The sequence below is a fragment of the Rhizopus delemar genome, genomic scaffold, assembly GCF_000149305.1.
Source record: "Rhizopus delemar RA 99-880 supercont3.12 genomic scaffold, whole genome shotgun sequence".
Classification (NCBI taxonomy): Eukaryota; Fungi; Mucoromycota; class Mucoromycetes; order Mucorales; family Rhizopodaceae; genus Rhizopus; species Rhizopus delemar.
The window spans coordinates 972,112-986,297 of record NW_027137838.1 but is presented as its reverse complement, the minus strand read 5'-3'; the positions used below and the strand labels follow the sequence as shown (position 1 = coordinate 986,297).

At 33.9% G+C, this 14,186-nt stretch overlaps 7 protein-coding genes across 7 annotated transcripts; 5 read left to right on the top strand and 2 right to left on the bottom strand.

The window, feature by feature from the left end:
• Positions 1-402: 402 nt before the first annotated feature.
• RO3G_13657 (uncharacterized protein) lies at positions 403-600 on the bottom strand (the record flags this gene model as incomplete). The annotated part of the gene is made up of 1 exon (XM_067668241.1): positions 403-600. The coding sequence occupies one exon, from the start codon at positions 598-600 to the stop codon at positions 403-405; it is 198 nt and encodes a 65-aa protein (XP_067524342.1).
• A 2,122-nt stretch (positions 601-2,722) lies between these two features.
• Positions 2,723-3,095, top strand: RO3G_13656 (uncharacterized protein; the record flags this gene model as incomplete). Its single annotated transcript, XM_067668240.1, has 2 exons — positions 2,723-2,911; positions 3,018-3,095. 2 exons carry the CDS (start codon positions 2,723-2,725, stop codon positions 3,093-3,095), a joined length of 267 nt encoding a protein of 88 aa, XP_067524341.1.
• A 931-nt stretch (positions 3,096-4,026) lies between these two features.
• On the top strand, positions 4,027-5,450 carry RO3G_13655 (uncharacterized protein; the record flags this gene model as incomplete). Its single annotated transcript, XM_067668239.1, has 4 exons — positions 4,027-4,240; positions 4,297-4,641; positions 4,695-4,980; positions 5,024-5,450. The coding sequence occupies 4 exons, from the start codon at positions 4,027-4,029 to the stop codon at positions 5,448-5,450; spliced, it is 1,272 nt and encodes a 423-aa protein (XP_067524340.1).
• Positions 5,451-6,051: 601 nt separating this feature from the next.
• On the bottom strand, positions 6,052-6,276 carry RO3G_13654 (uncharacterized protein; the record flags this gene model as incomplete). Its single annotated transcript, XM_067668238.1, has 1 exon — positions 6,052-6,276. One exon carries the CDS (start codon positions 6,274-6,276, stop codon positions 6,052-6,054), a length of 225 nt encoding a protein of 74 aa, XP_067524339.1.
• A 471-nt stretch (positions 6,277-6,747) lies between these two features.
• Positions 6,748-6,975, top strand: RO3G_13653 (uncharacterized protein; the record flags this gene model as incomplete). Its single annotated transcript, XM_067668237.1, has 2 exons — positions 6,748-6,850; positions 6,905-6,975. 2 exons carry the CDS (start codon positions 6,748-6,750, stop codon positions 6,973-6,975), a joined length of 174 nt encoding a protein of 57 aa, XP_067524338.1.
• A 219-nt stretch (positions 6,976-7,194) lies between these two features.
• Positions 7,195-8,955, top strand: RO3G_13652 (uncharacterized protein; the record flags this gene model as incomplete). Its single annotated transcript, XM_067668236.1, has 9 exons — positions 7,195-7,245; positions 7,293-7,324; positions 7,376-7,789; positions 7,839-7,982; positions 8,030-8,160; positions 8,210-8,319; positions 8,373-8,548; positions 8,600-8,668; positions 8,718-8,955. 9 exons carry the CDS (start codon positions 7,195-7,197, stop codon positions 8,953-8,955), a joined length of 1,365 nt encoding a protein of 454 aa, XP_067524337.1.
• A 1,197-nt stretch (positions 8,956-10,152) lies between these two features.
• On the top strand, positions 10,153-10,669 carry RO3G_13651 (uncharacterized protein; the record flags this gene model as incomplete). Its single annotated transcript, XM_067668235.1, has 2 exons — positions 10,153-10,497; positions 10,565-10,669. 2 exons carry the CDS (start codon positions 10,153-10,155, stop codon positions 10,667-10,669), a joined length of 450 nt encoding a protein of 149 aa, XP_067524336.1.
• Positions 10,670-14,186: the final 3,517 nt, after the last annotated feature.

Sequence of the window (14,186 nt, the reverse complement as noted above, 5' to 3'; positions counted from 1 at the left end):
GGTTACAACATTTCGTAAATCCATGTAGTCTCTCTCCTCCTCTTTTTTTTTTTGTGAATTTTTGCTGCAGTGAGAAAAAGAAAAAGCCAAAGTACAAGTCCGTTTACCAAAACACTCTCTATACTATTTTTACTATTTTCTATTTGCAAAAGAAAAAAAGAAAAACTTAGTACAAGAAACTAATAAATGCCATTCGATTTCTTTTCAAGACTCATACGGTTTAATGAAGAAAGTAGATTTGTATTATACGTAATGATAAAAAAAAGCTTGGTTTATTGTACTTTATTGACGAGTATTTTTTCGCAATAACAAAGATTATTACAAAATATCCGGAATTGAACTTGAATTTTGTGAATTGAAGGAAGGAAGCTAGTGAATGAGTACATCTTGAGAATTGGCATTCTAAAGGACCGCAAGACCAAGTCTCAAAAGACCCCTATGGCCATTATTACCATTATTACCACCACCTGTAGGCCCGCCAGAGGTAGCATCAGTGGGGCCATTTGCTTGACCGTTTCCTAAAGTAGCAGGGGCAAAAGGAAGCGAAGAGACGAGCATAAAGACAGATAATAAACCCAAGAAGACAAGAGTCGAGCGCATTTTTGTATGTAAAATGGACTTTTTTTTATGATATCCTTCAAGAAAACAGAAAGAAAAGGCTCCTTTTATATGTATCGATGAAAGAAACTAGAGCAGTTTGTTATCTTTCATTGCAATTTTATCTAAGTAGTTGCTTACAGTCGCATTTTTTTATAAGCACGACAGTAAAAGAGAGTTGCCCTAAAAATGGTACATTAGGTATATGTAGATCTCAGGAGTGCCTTTTTGTATAGCTTTTAAAAAGGAAATGCGGTTGAGCAAAGCATTGAATAACCAGAAGGCGAGTTGTTTAAAGTGACGTCTAAAAATTACATTTAATAATTATCATGTGCCATAAAGGGATGAAAATGTTACAAGTACGCATTAGTTAGGGTATCTTGCTTTTAGAGTATGTACATATAGATGTATACAGATAAGCATGATCAAATCAATAGAAGCAACTTTTATTTGATTGTTATTAGTATTAAGCCATATCTTTGCACATATTGTAAGGATATGTACTAGTATGACTAGATACTTTGATGTATACAAAGCATGCGTCCTGTTAACTGATAAGTTCTAATGGTAAGAATGTAGTGCATCACTTGTATTCTATAGCTAATAGATGGATTCCTTATTAACCATGTACTGATATAGTCAGATATAATCTTCAAATGAAGTCTCTTGACAGATTAAAGTCTTTCTAGTCCATAGTCGTCCCAACCCTTCTTTTCTTGTTTCGAATGATTGGATAGTATTTAAATTTATTCTAAAAGAATAATAAGAGATCTATTACAACACCTTACAGCACTACATACGTTTTTCTCATTACTGTTAATCATCCTGCCTATGACAATGTCTAATGAATCCAGCATTGTGAACAATGAATCTGCCTGATATTGGATATATAGGAATAGAGGAGATTGATGATGGAGCAAGATAATGATGATGCTATTATCCCTCTAGTTCTGAATCCGGTTATCTGAATGCATTGGAGAAGACTGGGATTGCCAAATTTTTAACTGAAGTCTGATGTGCTTTATTTGTTTCCGCATGCATTCCTTTTGCAGATTGCATTTTGAAAACAATTGAACAAGAAAATTAACATATGCAAGCAAGAACAATGACACAAAGAGAATATCATTGCAGACTCTTTATTTTTATAATGGCAAAAAGGAAAAAGGCTTGCCACTCAACATGTAGCCAATCTTACCAACAATGACATGGTTGATAATCATACTCAATATCAAGCTCAGACTGTCTGTTTAATCCAAATAACAAAGAAAAGGGCGACTAAACCAATAGCAATAATGAATTGTAGAATACAACTTTTCTTGTAATGAAAATATCACTTACACTAGTGAAAAAATGATAAAAATACGACTTAGAAATTATACTTGCGATGAACATTACAAGAACAAAAACAACTTACGAGAGAGAGAGACTTTAGTTGAAAGAACAAATGAACGCCAATCGTGTTACTTTATGTTGCTCTTGAATCAGTGGTCTCTTTGTCCAGTAAAGAAGACGCAATTTTATATAGGAAACAGTATGGATGAACCGTAGCTTGAAGTCTGGTTTGGACAAACAAATCAATAAATGGCTAGATGCAGGTAAAATGAAAAGGATGTCCAACAAACACATTGTTCAGTATCCCTCTATTTAGAGCACCTAAAAAGAACAGCAATGAAATAACAGATGATCATTGAGCATGTTTGGATACACATGAGATCAATAAACCATAATCTTGATGTTGACTTGTTTATGCTATTAATAAGAGAAGTTCTAGATTGTGCGCAAGAGAAGAAGAGTACACACATCCACACAAAAAGGAAAAATATGTTATATATTGTCAGCTAATTGCCCATAGGGTACCTTTTTGTATAACAAGTTGACTTCAGTCTGACAACAGCCAATCATCGCATCCAATATGAGTTAAAATGCTCAAAATGATTTATTGCTCTGTCTGAACTAATGCTTTGTATGATCTAAATTCAACTTTTATTTAGACAAAAATAAAATTATCTGAACTTTAACTAGATTCTGTAATAATGACGAGCATGATGAACCAAGCATTAATAGAAAGAGACAAGTACTTTCCTTTTTCTTTTTTCTTTATTGTTATTTCATACATTCGACAAAGATGAACCGTTTCTTAGAAATCAAAAAGCTATCAGAGTTCAAAGAATTAATTTCACAAAATAAACTCGTCTTTGTTCAATTCACCACAACCATGTGTCATCCATCAAAGATGATTAGCCCTTATTTGGAAAAGCTAACTATAAATTATCCTCAAGTTCAATTTGCTAAAGTTTACATTGACAAATATGCGGTAAGTTATATAAAGCACAGTGTTAAACATAGACTCATTTGATATACAGGAAATTGCCTCTGCTTACGATGTTAGAACGACGCCTAATTACATGTTTTTTAAACAGGGTGAAAAACTAAAAGATGTGGTTGGTATTGAACATCAAGAAATAGAGGCTGCTTTCGCTAATTTAACATCAAAATAAAGTGTAATCTATTTTTATTCCCCATATGACCTTGAGTGTCCATCATTCTGCATTGCTCTCTTAGATCTGATAATGATTATTCTATCCCTTTCTTAATAACTTTCTTATATAAACAGTATATTATATTATTCTTAAATGAGATGCACTTGAACGATAACCCTAACGACAGCATTGTATATGAAAACAAAATATTATAAGTAATAGAGTATTTAATTTGTTTGTGGTTATACTATCTTTACAGAGCATCATATCATTATTCATGTATAAAATAGAGATAATGTTTACAAAAAAAAATCACTCTATACACTGTAGTAGTTAGTCATTCGAAAGTCGTAAAGAAGTATAAAAATCATATTTCAGTATAAAAATTTGTATCCGATAAAAAGCATAACTTTGAAGCCCAATGCAGTGTTTTTTTAAGCCAATGAAGTGTATTAAATGATAAGGTTTTCTACAAATAAGAATATAAAGAAGTATATGAATCAGCATGGTGTCGTCCAAGAGCGACAATTAAATTTACAATGATTAAAAAGAACCAACCTATTATACCAAGTAAAACGTGAATATTACTGTCCTTTTTTAGGTGAACTCAAGATAAAATTAGATTTTAATTGGTTTTTTTTTCTGATATACGTAATATTCGATAAATCTTGAAGATTTACTACCTGCAGTAAAATTCGCTTGAAAAGAGCCATTTTAAATCCGGTAATATTCGAGTAAAGCTTCAAATATTAAGCGAATATTACTGACTTTTTATTCTCGAATCATTTGCAGTGACTGCACTAAACGTGAACTCAAACAGTGTCCTAATTGAGTTTGAATTCGTTGTTTTTTACTTTATTTGTAAATAGAACCAAGGATTTTTTCAACCTTAGAAGCAACTAAAAATAGCCTTTTCTTTTCTCTCTTTGTTTTACTCTTGTTTTTGATAATGAAGCTGGACACTACAAACAAAGTGTCCTTTCTTTATTTTTTATTAACACTTGTTTTATTTTCACAGTTCACTGATTATCCAACTCAACCTACCCACTTATCTTTATTCAATCAATCTACTCAGGAACCTGAATATAAACCACCCATTGATCCTAATGCCAAATACATTACCTTTTTCACCCACAGTGGCTTTCAAAACCAACTCATTCAAGGTAATGGCTAAAACATAAAACAACCAACCATAGCAATAACTAAGTTTTTCGCTTAGTGGAAAATGCTATTTTACTTGCTTGGTTTCTCAATCGAACTTTAATATTACCTAAAGCGATCTTGGGCGATTCTTTTGGTTGGAACAACTTTGATCGACTGAATGAACGCCATAACCTACTTTACGCTAGATGTGAAAAGAACAAGAAAAGTTGTTTAAAGAGAAAATATGCAGTGACCTCATTTGATAAGCTGATCGATCTGAGCTGGGCCAAGCAACACGTTCAGATAATAGATAAAAATCGACCTGATTTTCAGTGGCTAGAAGATCAATTGGATATAAAAATAGTGGGTCACAATCAATCTTTTGGATCCTTTATCGGTGGCGATGTTTTGTTCTTCAAAGGTATACTCTATAACCCTACCATCAATAACATAGTCATACTCATGCTGCGGTAGATCAGACACGTTACGATTGGCGATTTTTTGATAAGCCATCCAAATATCAGTTCTTGGGAAAGTACAAGGACGGTTTGAATATATCGACACTCAAAGAACGAAAAGAAAAATTAATTTATTTTACGAGCCTCTTTGGAACAGGCAAATTCTCCATCAAGGATCCATATCATCAACAATTTTTCAAGACACTTCAACAGACAATGATTTATAAACATCCAGCGGTCTTGAGAATGTCAGAGATTGTGGTGCATGCTTTGGGTGTTGAATTTGTAGGCGTTCATCTAAGGTACATACGAACTTTCATTTATCTTTTGCTTACGGACATATAGAACAAGAGATGGTCTATTTGTAGAAGCTGTGCCCGATAATATTCAGCAAATCAAACAACATATTCCCTATCAACCTCTTCATCAGACACCTCACCTCTCGACCTGCGTTCAACTCGCCAGAGAAAACAAGACGACGCTTGTCTTTCTGGCAACTGATACCGTCAACCCTCGCAAGGACCACCCAGAAGTTTGGAAACATGCCCCCTGTACGTTTACCCTGTATGATATTCTCGGCCATGATCATCCTTCATGGATCTATATGGATCAGTATCGTTCGCATAAGGGTGAAAGTATGAGAAAATACCTTGTACCGCTGGTAGATGCTTTAGTGGCAAGTCAAGGACGTTCATTTATTGGAACCAAGGGGTCTACTTTCTCAGGTTATATTCGTAGATTGCATCAAAACTATAGAGCAAAGCATGTATAGAAGATTAAGAGAGACATTTGTAGCAGGTTCTACGGTCTCTTGTTGTATTTAGTTGTATAAAAAAGAAAGAGAAAAAGGAAAGCATCCTTTTTTACTATATTTCTGTATTAATAAAAAAAAAAAAAAAGAAAGTCAATATTGTTGATATGCAAAGTCTCCACAGTAGCCTTCAAGAATATAATAACAAATGAATCAATAGCGCTTATATCGTGTCTCCATGTATTTTATTTACGAAAATTTAGTCGTCGCAATAGGCACGTGATATCTTCATCGTATCGCTCAGACTGGGTCAAGCTATTAGAATAAAAACCCTTTGGGGATAAAGGGAAAAGAGGAAAGAAAAAGAAGAGGGAATAAGTGCGAAAAAGTAAAGAATTGGTTATAATTGTGGAAGCTAATCGAGGAATCGTTATTCTGGGTTAAATTGTGCTGTAGGTATATTATTATGTCATAGAAAGTCGAATTCATGAAGGATGATGGATATAGTCGGCCTGTGAAGAAATCAGGAATTTACACTAGAATAGGGCCGAGTTCGACGGGAAGGTAAAATGATAAAAAGGAATGACAATGGATTCAGATTAGTTGTTGGCATTTGAAGGTGCTAATGCATATTCAAGCAATGAATAGAATGGGGATTCGTTAGTCGCTGGTGAGGATACCTAGGACAAGGCTTAGATTTTCCACCAGGTAACCAGCCAATACGCCAACGGATACAACGGCTGCGTTCGATATGAGCCATCGGTAACCAAAGGAAGGGACCGATACATAAAGATGAGCGACAGACAGAAAGAGGTTGTGAATCGGGTTCAGAACGACATTTACACATATTGTTCGCGTAGAGACTGAAGTTTAAGTCGCTTTAATCGTTTTTTGTCAAAAGTGCCATCAAGAGGTAGACAACGTTGTTAATGGGTATTTTTGGTGTAATTCTTCCGATAGGAATCCCATTTCCTCCAAAAGATAACAAAACGAGTTATTCTCTACAAGAAAAAACAATTGCTTAAAGTGATGACTCTCTTTCTGGATCTATGAAAGGAAAATTGCATGCTCCTACCAGATGGATTACTGATGTTATTAAAAAGATGTCAAAGGATTCACAAGAGAAAACTGGCTTCATGTATGTTACTGAGGCTTTTATCAGTTAAATGTGTAATTGTTGTAAAACCAAAACATTATAAATACTGTTTTAGCCAGGTCAAAACAAAAAGCATATGTTGTCCTTAAATGTAACTCTTGCAGTATGGTTTGGAATTGTGATGTGATGGCTGCAAAAAACATTCGCTATATTTTTACATACATGTCACAGTTCAATAGTAAAGGGTTCTCCAGATACATGGATTTTGTTTCTTCTGAGGATCGTATGAGAACTCCATTACAGGTCCTCATTCCTTACCTAGCAGGTAAGTTTATAATATTTTTTATGATAATCCTTTACTAACACTCATTTTATATAGTTATATCTTTTGATATCTCTCTTTTACTTTTACTACTTCTGTCTCAAACCACCTCAACTTTCTCCTATTAATTTTGATAAAAATCTCACTACTTTGTTGCCAAATTAATTTACCACTTTTCCCAAATTGTTTGTTATTTTTCCCAAAAATTTGAAATATATAGCAAGCCTCAGGATTGGATAGATTTCCCATTTATATTTGCTCTCAGATTTAATTTAAAAATGTCGTCATCAATTATTTTTTCCTGTTTTTTCTTTTTCTTTCTAATTAAAAAACATTTTATATTAAAGATGGACGTCGATGTCGAAGCTATGCTTGATGCTCCCTACCAAGAAAAAAGGGTAAATAAGCAGTTGATTGTTTGATATGAACGCTAAATTCCATATAGGATGAAAAGCCTGTAGAACCAGAAAGAGATCGGTAAATTTCTAAAAAAATACAATGACCCATTTCCTTTAAACAAATACATAGCCACCGCCACAGTTCTCGTTCTTCTCGCCATGATTCTCGTCACGATTCCCGCCATGATTCTCGTCACAGATACGATTATGACTCACGTTCACGTTCTCGTCACCGTTCACGCTACTCTCGATCACCTCGACGACGCTATTCGCGATCACCACGCAGACGTTCACCTCGAAGACGTTCGCCTTCACGTGAATATCGAAGAAAACGTAGCAGAACACCTGAAAGACACACAAACAGACGAGGCGGACGATCTCCTTCTCCTCCTGTTCCCGAAGAGGATCGAGATAGAAGAACGGTTTTTGTAACCCAGTTGGCTGCTCGTCTTACTACACGTGAGTTTGACGCCTTCTTTTCTCAAGCAGGTCGTGTGCGTGAAGCAAAGATTATTACAGATAGAAATTCAAGAAAGTCTAAAGGGTATGAACAAGGAAAATGTCGAGGGTTTGTCGAGACTGATTTGTGTTAGATGTGGATATGTTGAGTTTTATGATGAAACATCAGTTCAAAATGCATTAGCATTATCAGGTCAAAAACTTTTAGGTATTCCAGTACTTGTTCAATTATCTGAAGCAGAAAAAAATAGATTAGCTATGGCCGCTCAAAGAAATGCGTAAGCATAAGAAACCCTTTTTTTATTTTTAATAACTTTTTGTATAGAATGGGAGTTACAACTGAACCTTTATACCAAAGATTATACATTGGCTCACTTCATTTTAGTTTAACAGAGAATGATGTTCGACAGATATTTGAACCTTTTGGTCCGTTGGATTTCGTCAACCTTCACAAAGGTAACAAGTGCATTTTTTTGTGTTTTGTTGCTTATGTGTGTATTAATAGATCCTGAAACGGGACGTTCAAAAGGATTCGGGTTTATTCAGTATAAAAATGCAAATGATGCTAAACAAGCTTTAGAGAAAATGAATGGTTTCGAGTTAGCCGGTAGAAATGTAGGTTTTTTTTTATCCAAGTAACAGGGGCTTTTTATTGACGACATTGCTAGTTAAAAGTAGGTCTTGTTTCTGAAAAGTCTGGAACAACAATGTCTACATTTGGTCTTGATGATGAAGAAACTGAAGGATTAGCGTTAAATTCACTTTCTCGAGCAGAATTGATGGCTAAGTTAGCAGCAAGAGATCCTCAGAACTCACCACCCTCTAGACATGCACCTGCTCCTGTGTAAGCTAATAATTGTATTATATGTATGTTGTCTTCTAAATTCGCTTTTAGACTTAAACCTAATATTCCTACTGCTTCCACACGATATGTTATGTTAAACAACATGTTTAATCCTAATGAGTGAGCATAAGAACTGTTATATAGTATCATTTTCTAACTTGCATAATAGAGAAACGGATCCAGATTGGGTAAGCGATCTTGAAGCTGATATAAAGATAGAATGTGAAAAATATGGTCGTGTAGAACATATTAAAGTCAATAGTGATTCTATGGGAGAAGTCTTTCTCAAGTTTGATCGGGTTGGATCAGCAGAAAAAGCAATTTCTGCATTGAATGGAAGATGGTTTGGTGGTAAACAGATTACGGCTGCTTGTATTTCGGATGCTATCTATAATGCAAACATCTAAGGAAAGAAACATAAAAAAAAGCACATATAATATACTTATGTTTATTTTTACTCTTTTCTCTATTTTCTCTTAGAAGAAATTTTTATTAGAGAATGGGCTACGTATTCATATATTTTTTTTTTATATATTTTTTTGCTTATACTTACATTTATATCAAACCTATAGGCTTTTGTGTCTTTTTATTTGCTAATAATAAAAAGAAGGTTTATATGAATACAGTGAGTAATATATGTTTATTCTTTTTTGTTATTATAGGTCAGCTGCATAAAAAGGAGGGAAAAAAGAGAGGGAGGAAGTGGTTGACACTTTTAAAGCAAAAACTTGGTTTTACATGTAAAAAGATGTTTGCAGTTATATTAAAGGAGATATAAAACATTTAATTTAATCCACGAGGGGGTGTGTAGAGTTGTTTTCTATTGTGCCCCCTTCTATAAAAATGGATTAGACTTACTTTTTAAACAAGAAGTTGAAACCTAAAGCTTTTTTTTCTTTCTTTTTCTTTTGTAAATATACTACGGCCTGTCCGTTCCTTATATAAACCAAGAATATGCTTTCATTAAATCCTGATATGAATTATCAAAAAGATACCATGTTATTACCCAACGACTATATATTATTTGAACAATTTATGCTATCACAGGAGATATCTTGTAACGACAATAAGCCAATCAATCAAGCACCATATTCATTTGTAAACCAAGGTAAACGTATTGCAAAGTTTGGCCGTTGTTATCATTTCTAATAAAAATTTGATAGATATCATCACACCACCTCCTACCGTAGTTGCATCTGATGCTTCACTAACAAGAATACCTCATCCTTGTTTTTTTCAGCCTTATGAACGCAATAAAAGAAAATCGGATAGCAAACGATATGCGTGTCACTTGTGTTATAAGCGATTTACCAGACCAAGTTCACTCACTACTCATATCTACAGTCACACAGGCGAGGTAAGTTCTGTCGAGTGATGATAAAAGTAAACTGATGTGAGGTTATAGAAACCTTTTAAATGTCCAATCACTGAATGCGGTCGCCAATTTTCCGTGGTCAGTAACCTTCGAAGACACGCAAAAATTCATAATCAAAGAACCCCTTGATTTTTGTGTGTATGTGTAACAAATACTGCTTTTTCGTGTCATAAATTAGTGCTTTTTTTTTTTTCGAATAAAAATAGATTACTGCTCTTTTTTTCGTAACATGTTTTCTCTTTTCCACAGACGGTTTCTTTCTACCAATAAAAGATATTTAACAACTGCAACAACACAAACGAGTAGATATCAAAAGTATATTCAACAGTTTAAGAATAAGCCTGGTTCTTACTTGACATCATTTGCCATTCTTCATGAATTAACTGCTGTTGCACCATTCCCTGTTATTTATTATGCTTTAGAAGCTTCGTCAGTCAAGATACCCTTTTCAGATAGCTTTGTAGAAGAAGGAAATAAGTTTGTGAATAAGGTCCGAATTCATTATGGATATGAACCATTGGAAGCTGATAATCAAACCATGATTCATTTGGTCACCACTTACTGTGTTGTCAAAGTAAGCATCGTCTTATCCACCTTTTTTTTTTTTTTTTTTTTTTTTTTTTATTGATTTGTTGTTGTAGGTATTGTTACCAGTTCGTCTAGCAGCTTCCGCAGCCATGACACCCACGTTTGCAGAAAAACTGATATCTCCTTCAGTTCAGTGGATAAGAAGACTGAAGAAATAAAAATGTGATTTTATTAAAATGGGCTGCAATCTTGTTTGTTTTTCTGTCACGGCCAGCAATAAATTTCAAGAAATCATCCTAATCCAAGGTGAGGTTATCGTCAGCGTCTTTACATGCTTGCTTTTTGAAACACAATTCATATGTCCTTACAGTTGTCAATAAGATATTGCATGCAAGTTTTATAAATGGAGTGGTGATGTATTTGATAAGGAAATGAATGCAATCCACGTAAATGTGATCTTTTACTTTTTCAAAGGTGCATTTTAGAAGGATACGTGGTAACCTATTATTTGAAGGTCATAATAAACATAGTCATTACTTTAAAATTGTATTTTTATAAAATGCCGCAAGAGGAAACAAGTCAGCGCAAATGTCATGATGGTCTTTTATAACTTAGTATGGCTTTACCCCACCTTACGAGCTGAAGACACGCACATATTGCCTTTATGAACTTCAGCTACTGAAGGAAAACACAGATCAGGCTTACCTTTGGTTATCATAATTGTCTGCTCTAGCTCATGCGTAGGGCTGCAGGTCTATAAAGGAGTTACCGAGACGTATTTTTTGACAGCAAATGAATACTGACTGACTCTATCACTGCTAAATTAAATGAATAAAAAGAGCAATGAGCCATAATATGAGAGATACTTTCAACTTTGATCGCCTTATACGGATTGCGTCTACCCCTAATCTCTTTCTTTACACATTTTTAGAATATATGTGAACCTGTTTAAATTGCGTCAGTTTCCTGTTATGACAAGTCAGATTATAACTTGAAACATTGTTTTGTCAGTGTGATACATGTGGAAGGATTTCTTTTTGAGCATGTTTCTCAACACAGTGCTTTTAATACGCGGTATCGGGGCCATGTCAAAAGATTAGCTAGCAGTAGAGTAAACTAAAGTATGCTTTTCTTTTGCCCAGTATGTATTTATTAAAAAACCCAATGAGTGGAAAAAGCAAGTTGTGAAGCTGCTAATAAAATTTGATGCTTCTGCTTCCTTTGAAACGCATTGCAATCTATATGCTCTCATTTATTTTTTATAAAGCTCCCGAGCCTACACATTAATATGACTTCCTGTTGATTTGTTAAAAGAGGATTGTTATGTGTATACTACTTCAGAATTGATAGCAGAGCTTCCATCTGTAAACAATTCCTACCTAGCGTACCTCGACAACTTTTTCTGCATGTGCATACACAAAAGAATAAACTCGGAATTTAAAAGAAACAGAATGTTTCATCAGTAAATTTAGGTGCTTGTATTGATCAATTGGACGTGACGTAAAGCAATTAAAGGAATACTCTTTATTAACGACCTCTTCGAGCTTTGGTACTATCACTTGCCTCTTTCACTAAAGAAAAATAACTTGCGCTATTATGTATAGATGTGCCTTCAATGACCTGTCATTATTTTTAAGATAGGCTATTGTCCCTTGCATGTCATCGGTAGATAATAAAATACATTAGTTTTTATGGTTGTTGATTCCTCCTTTGAACACATCAGGTATTCAAAATGTGATACAAGACCTTTCAAGTCATTTATTGTGAAATTGTGATTGGCTGACTGAAGATAGATTGACTAAAGTAAACAGGTTTGGAACGTAACAAATGTATCTGTTAGTGGTTAGCTTTGCTCTTAGGTTATTCTACCTGTTGTTGCTCATGTGATGCTCACAGCCTCACAAGCTCTCATACCATTCAATGCCTAAACATGCACCAAGCTCTCAATATTCCTAGCGATATCCTTGATCTACTCTCTTGCCAAAGAAAAAACCTACAAAATATTAGCTTTAACTTTCTGGTGCTGACAATGATCATTATTTGCCACACAATTTAAAAGATTGATGAACGAAGGTATTTAATGCCTATGTTAACCCAATAGCAACTTGGCTTCACATTTATACAATAGCTCTCCTTTAGCTTTTTTTTTTTCACTTTATTATTGATCTCAAAAAAAAGGGTTTTTTTATCTGCTTATAGTACTTTAGTTGATCTAATCAAAAGAGCCGATGTTGATTAACCAAGCACTCAATAGGGCCTTTGAATAAATAAATAAATATCAATTCATAAAAGAAATCGCTATCTTGTGCAGTATCTTGTGGGCGCGTTACACATATACAATCAGAGCCTATGATATATAAAATTACACTAATAATCAGTAAATTACAGTCTTTGCTTAGTCATTGAATTGCCAAGGTACTTTTTCATTCAGAATACAATCTTTTTACATCGATTATCTTATTGCCATTTTAAGAAATCAGCATGATAGACGTTCATACTCTGAGTAAGCACATTTCTTTGCTTTCTTCTGTTTAACTTACTCATCTTTTGTCAGCATTAAATGCTGTCGTTAATCTTAAGATAAAGAAACAATAATTATTATCAATTGCATATTATAAGAATATGTAAAGCATTTTGTGTCTTTCTTTGTTTACATAATCATTCTCACTTCCTTTGATTTTTATAGCTAATCAATCATTTTCTTTTTGTTTGCAGGATGTGGTAAGGTATAAATTATAAATATTTTTAACTTTGCTCTATGACTGATATATCAACATAGATTTAATGGTGTCTGCATTTCCTGAAAGTTGTCCTTAGAGACAAAGGTATTTAGATCATCGTTCATAAATCTGATTTTGAGCCAATGGTTACAACACTCCATAGATTCACTCAGTCTTGGTATTTTTTTAGATAATTTTCGTTATTAGATATAAAATTAGATTTTACAAAAGAAATTATACAAGAATATTTATTGTGAGTAAAGGAGTTGTCTTGAATCTCTTTCCTCCTTCTCCAAGCATATGAGGATTGATATCAACTGAAATAAAGCATGCTATATTATCTCTATGAACATTAATACAATAGTACAAGAGCTGAATAGCAACATTATCTATTCAAAATGAAAGACGTAAGAACTAAATGACCTTCTTTTCTCTTTCTCTCTCTATGTACTAATTCCATCAGCAACATCTAGTAATTTTGTACAAGAGCCAGATGCTATAGAGTTGATAAATTCAACCTTTCAAATACAATGAGTGCGTAAGCTCATTGCGTCGTTCATCGCATCATATTTGCTTGCAACATTGATAAACATCCTGTGTACAATTTTCAACATGCATTCATTCACAAGAAACACAACGATCTAAACAACTATTAAATGAAATTTGTTGTCGAACAATATTTCTCAGTTGAATCAACAAATGATTGACAAGAAAATCATACACTTTTGTTTTCGGGATTGCAAAGAAGAGAATCACTTAGTAAAAATGCGTAGACTTCTCTGCTATGTATACAATCGTGATGAACGACTATCAGAAAAGAATTCTAAGCGAGACATACAAATCGTCCCCCTCCCTCTTTTTTTTTGTGCAGAATTGATAAAGCTCTGCATGTTAAGAATTTATATGAGAAATATCAATAATACCAAGTGTTCTTGATAGATTAGTCTTATGGATGCGTACTAGTTCTATCTGAAGACACAAATCCGTTGATAATAGATATAAGAGATGGAGTTGT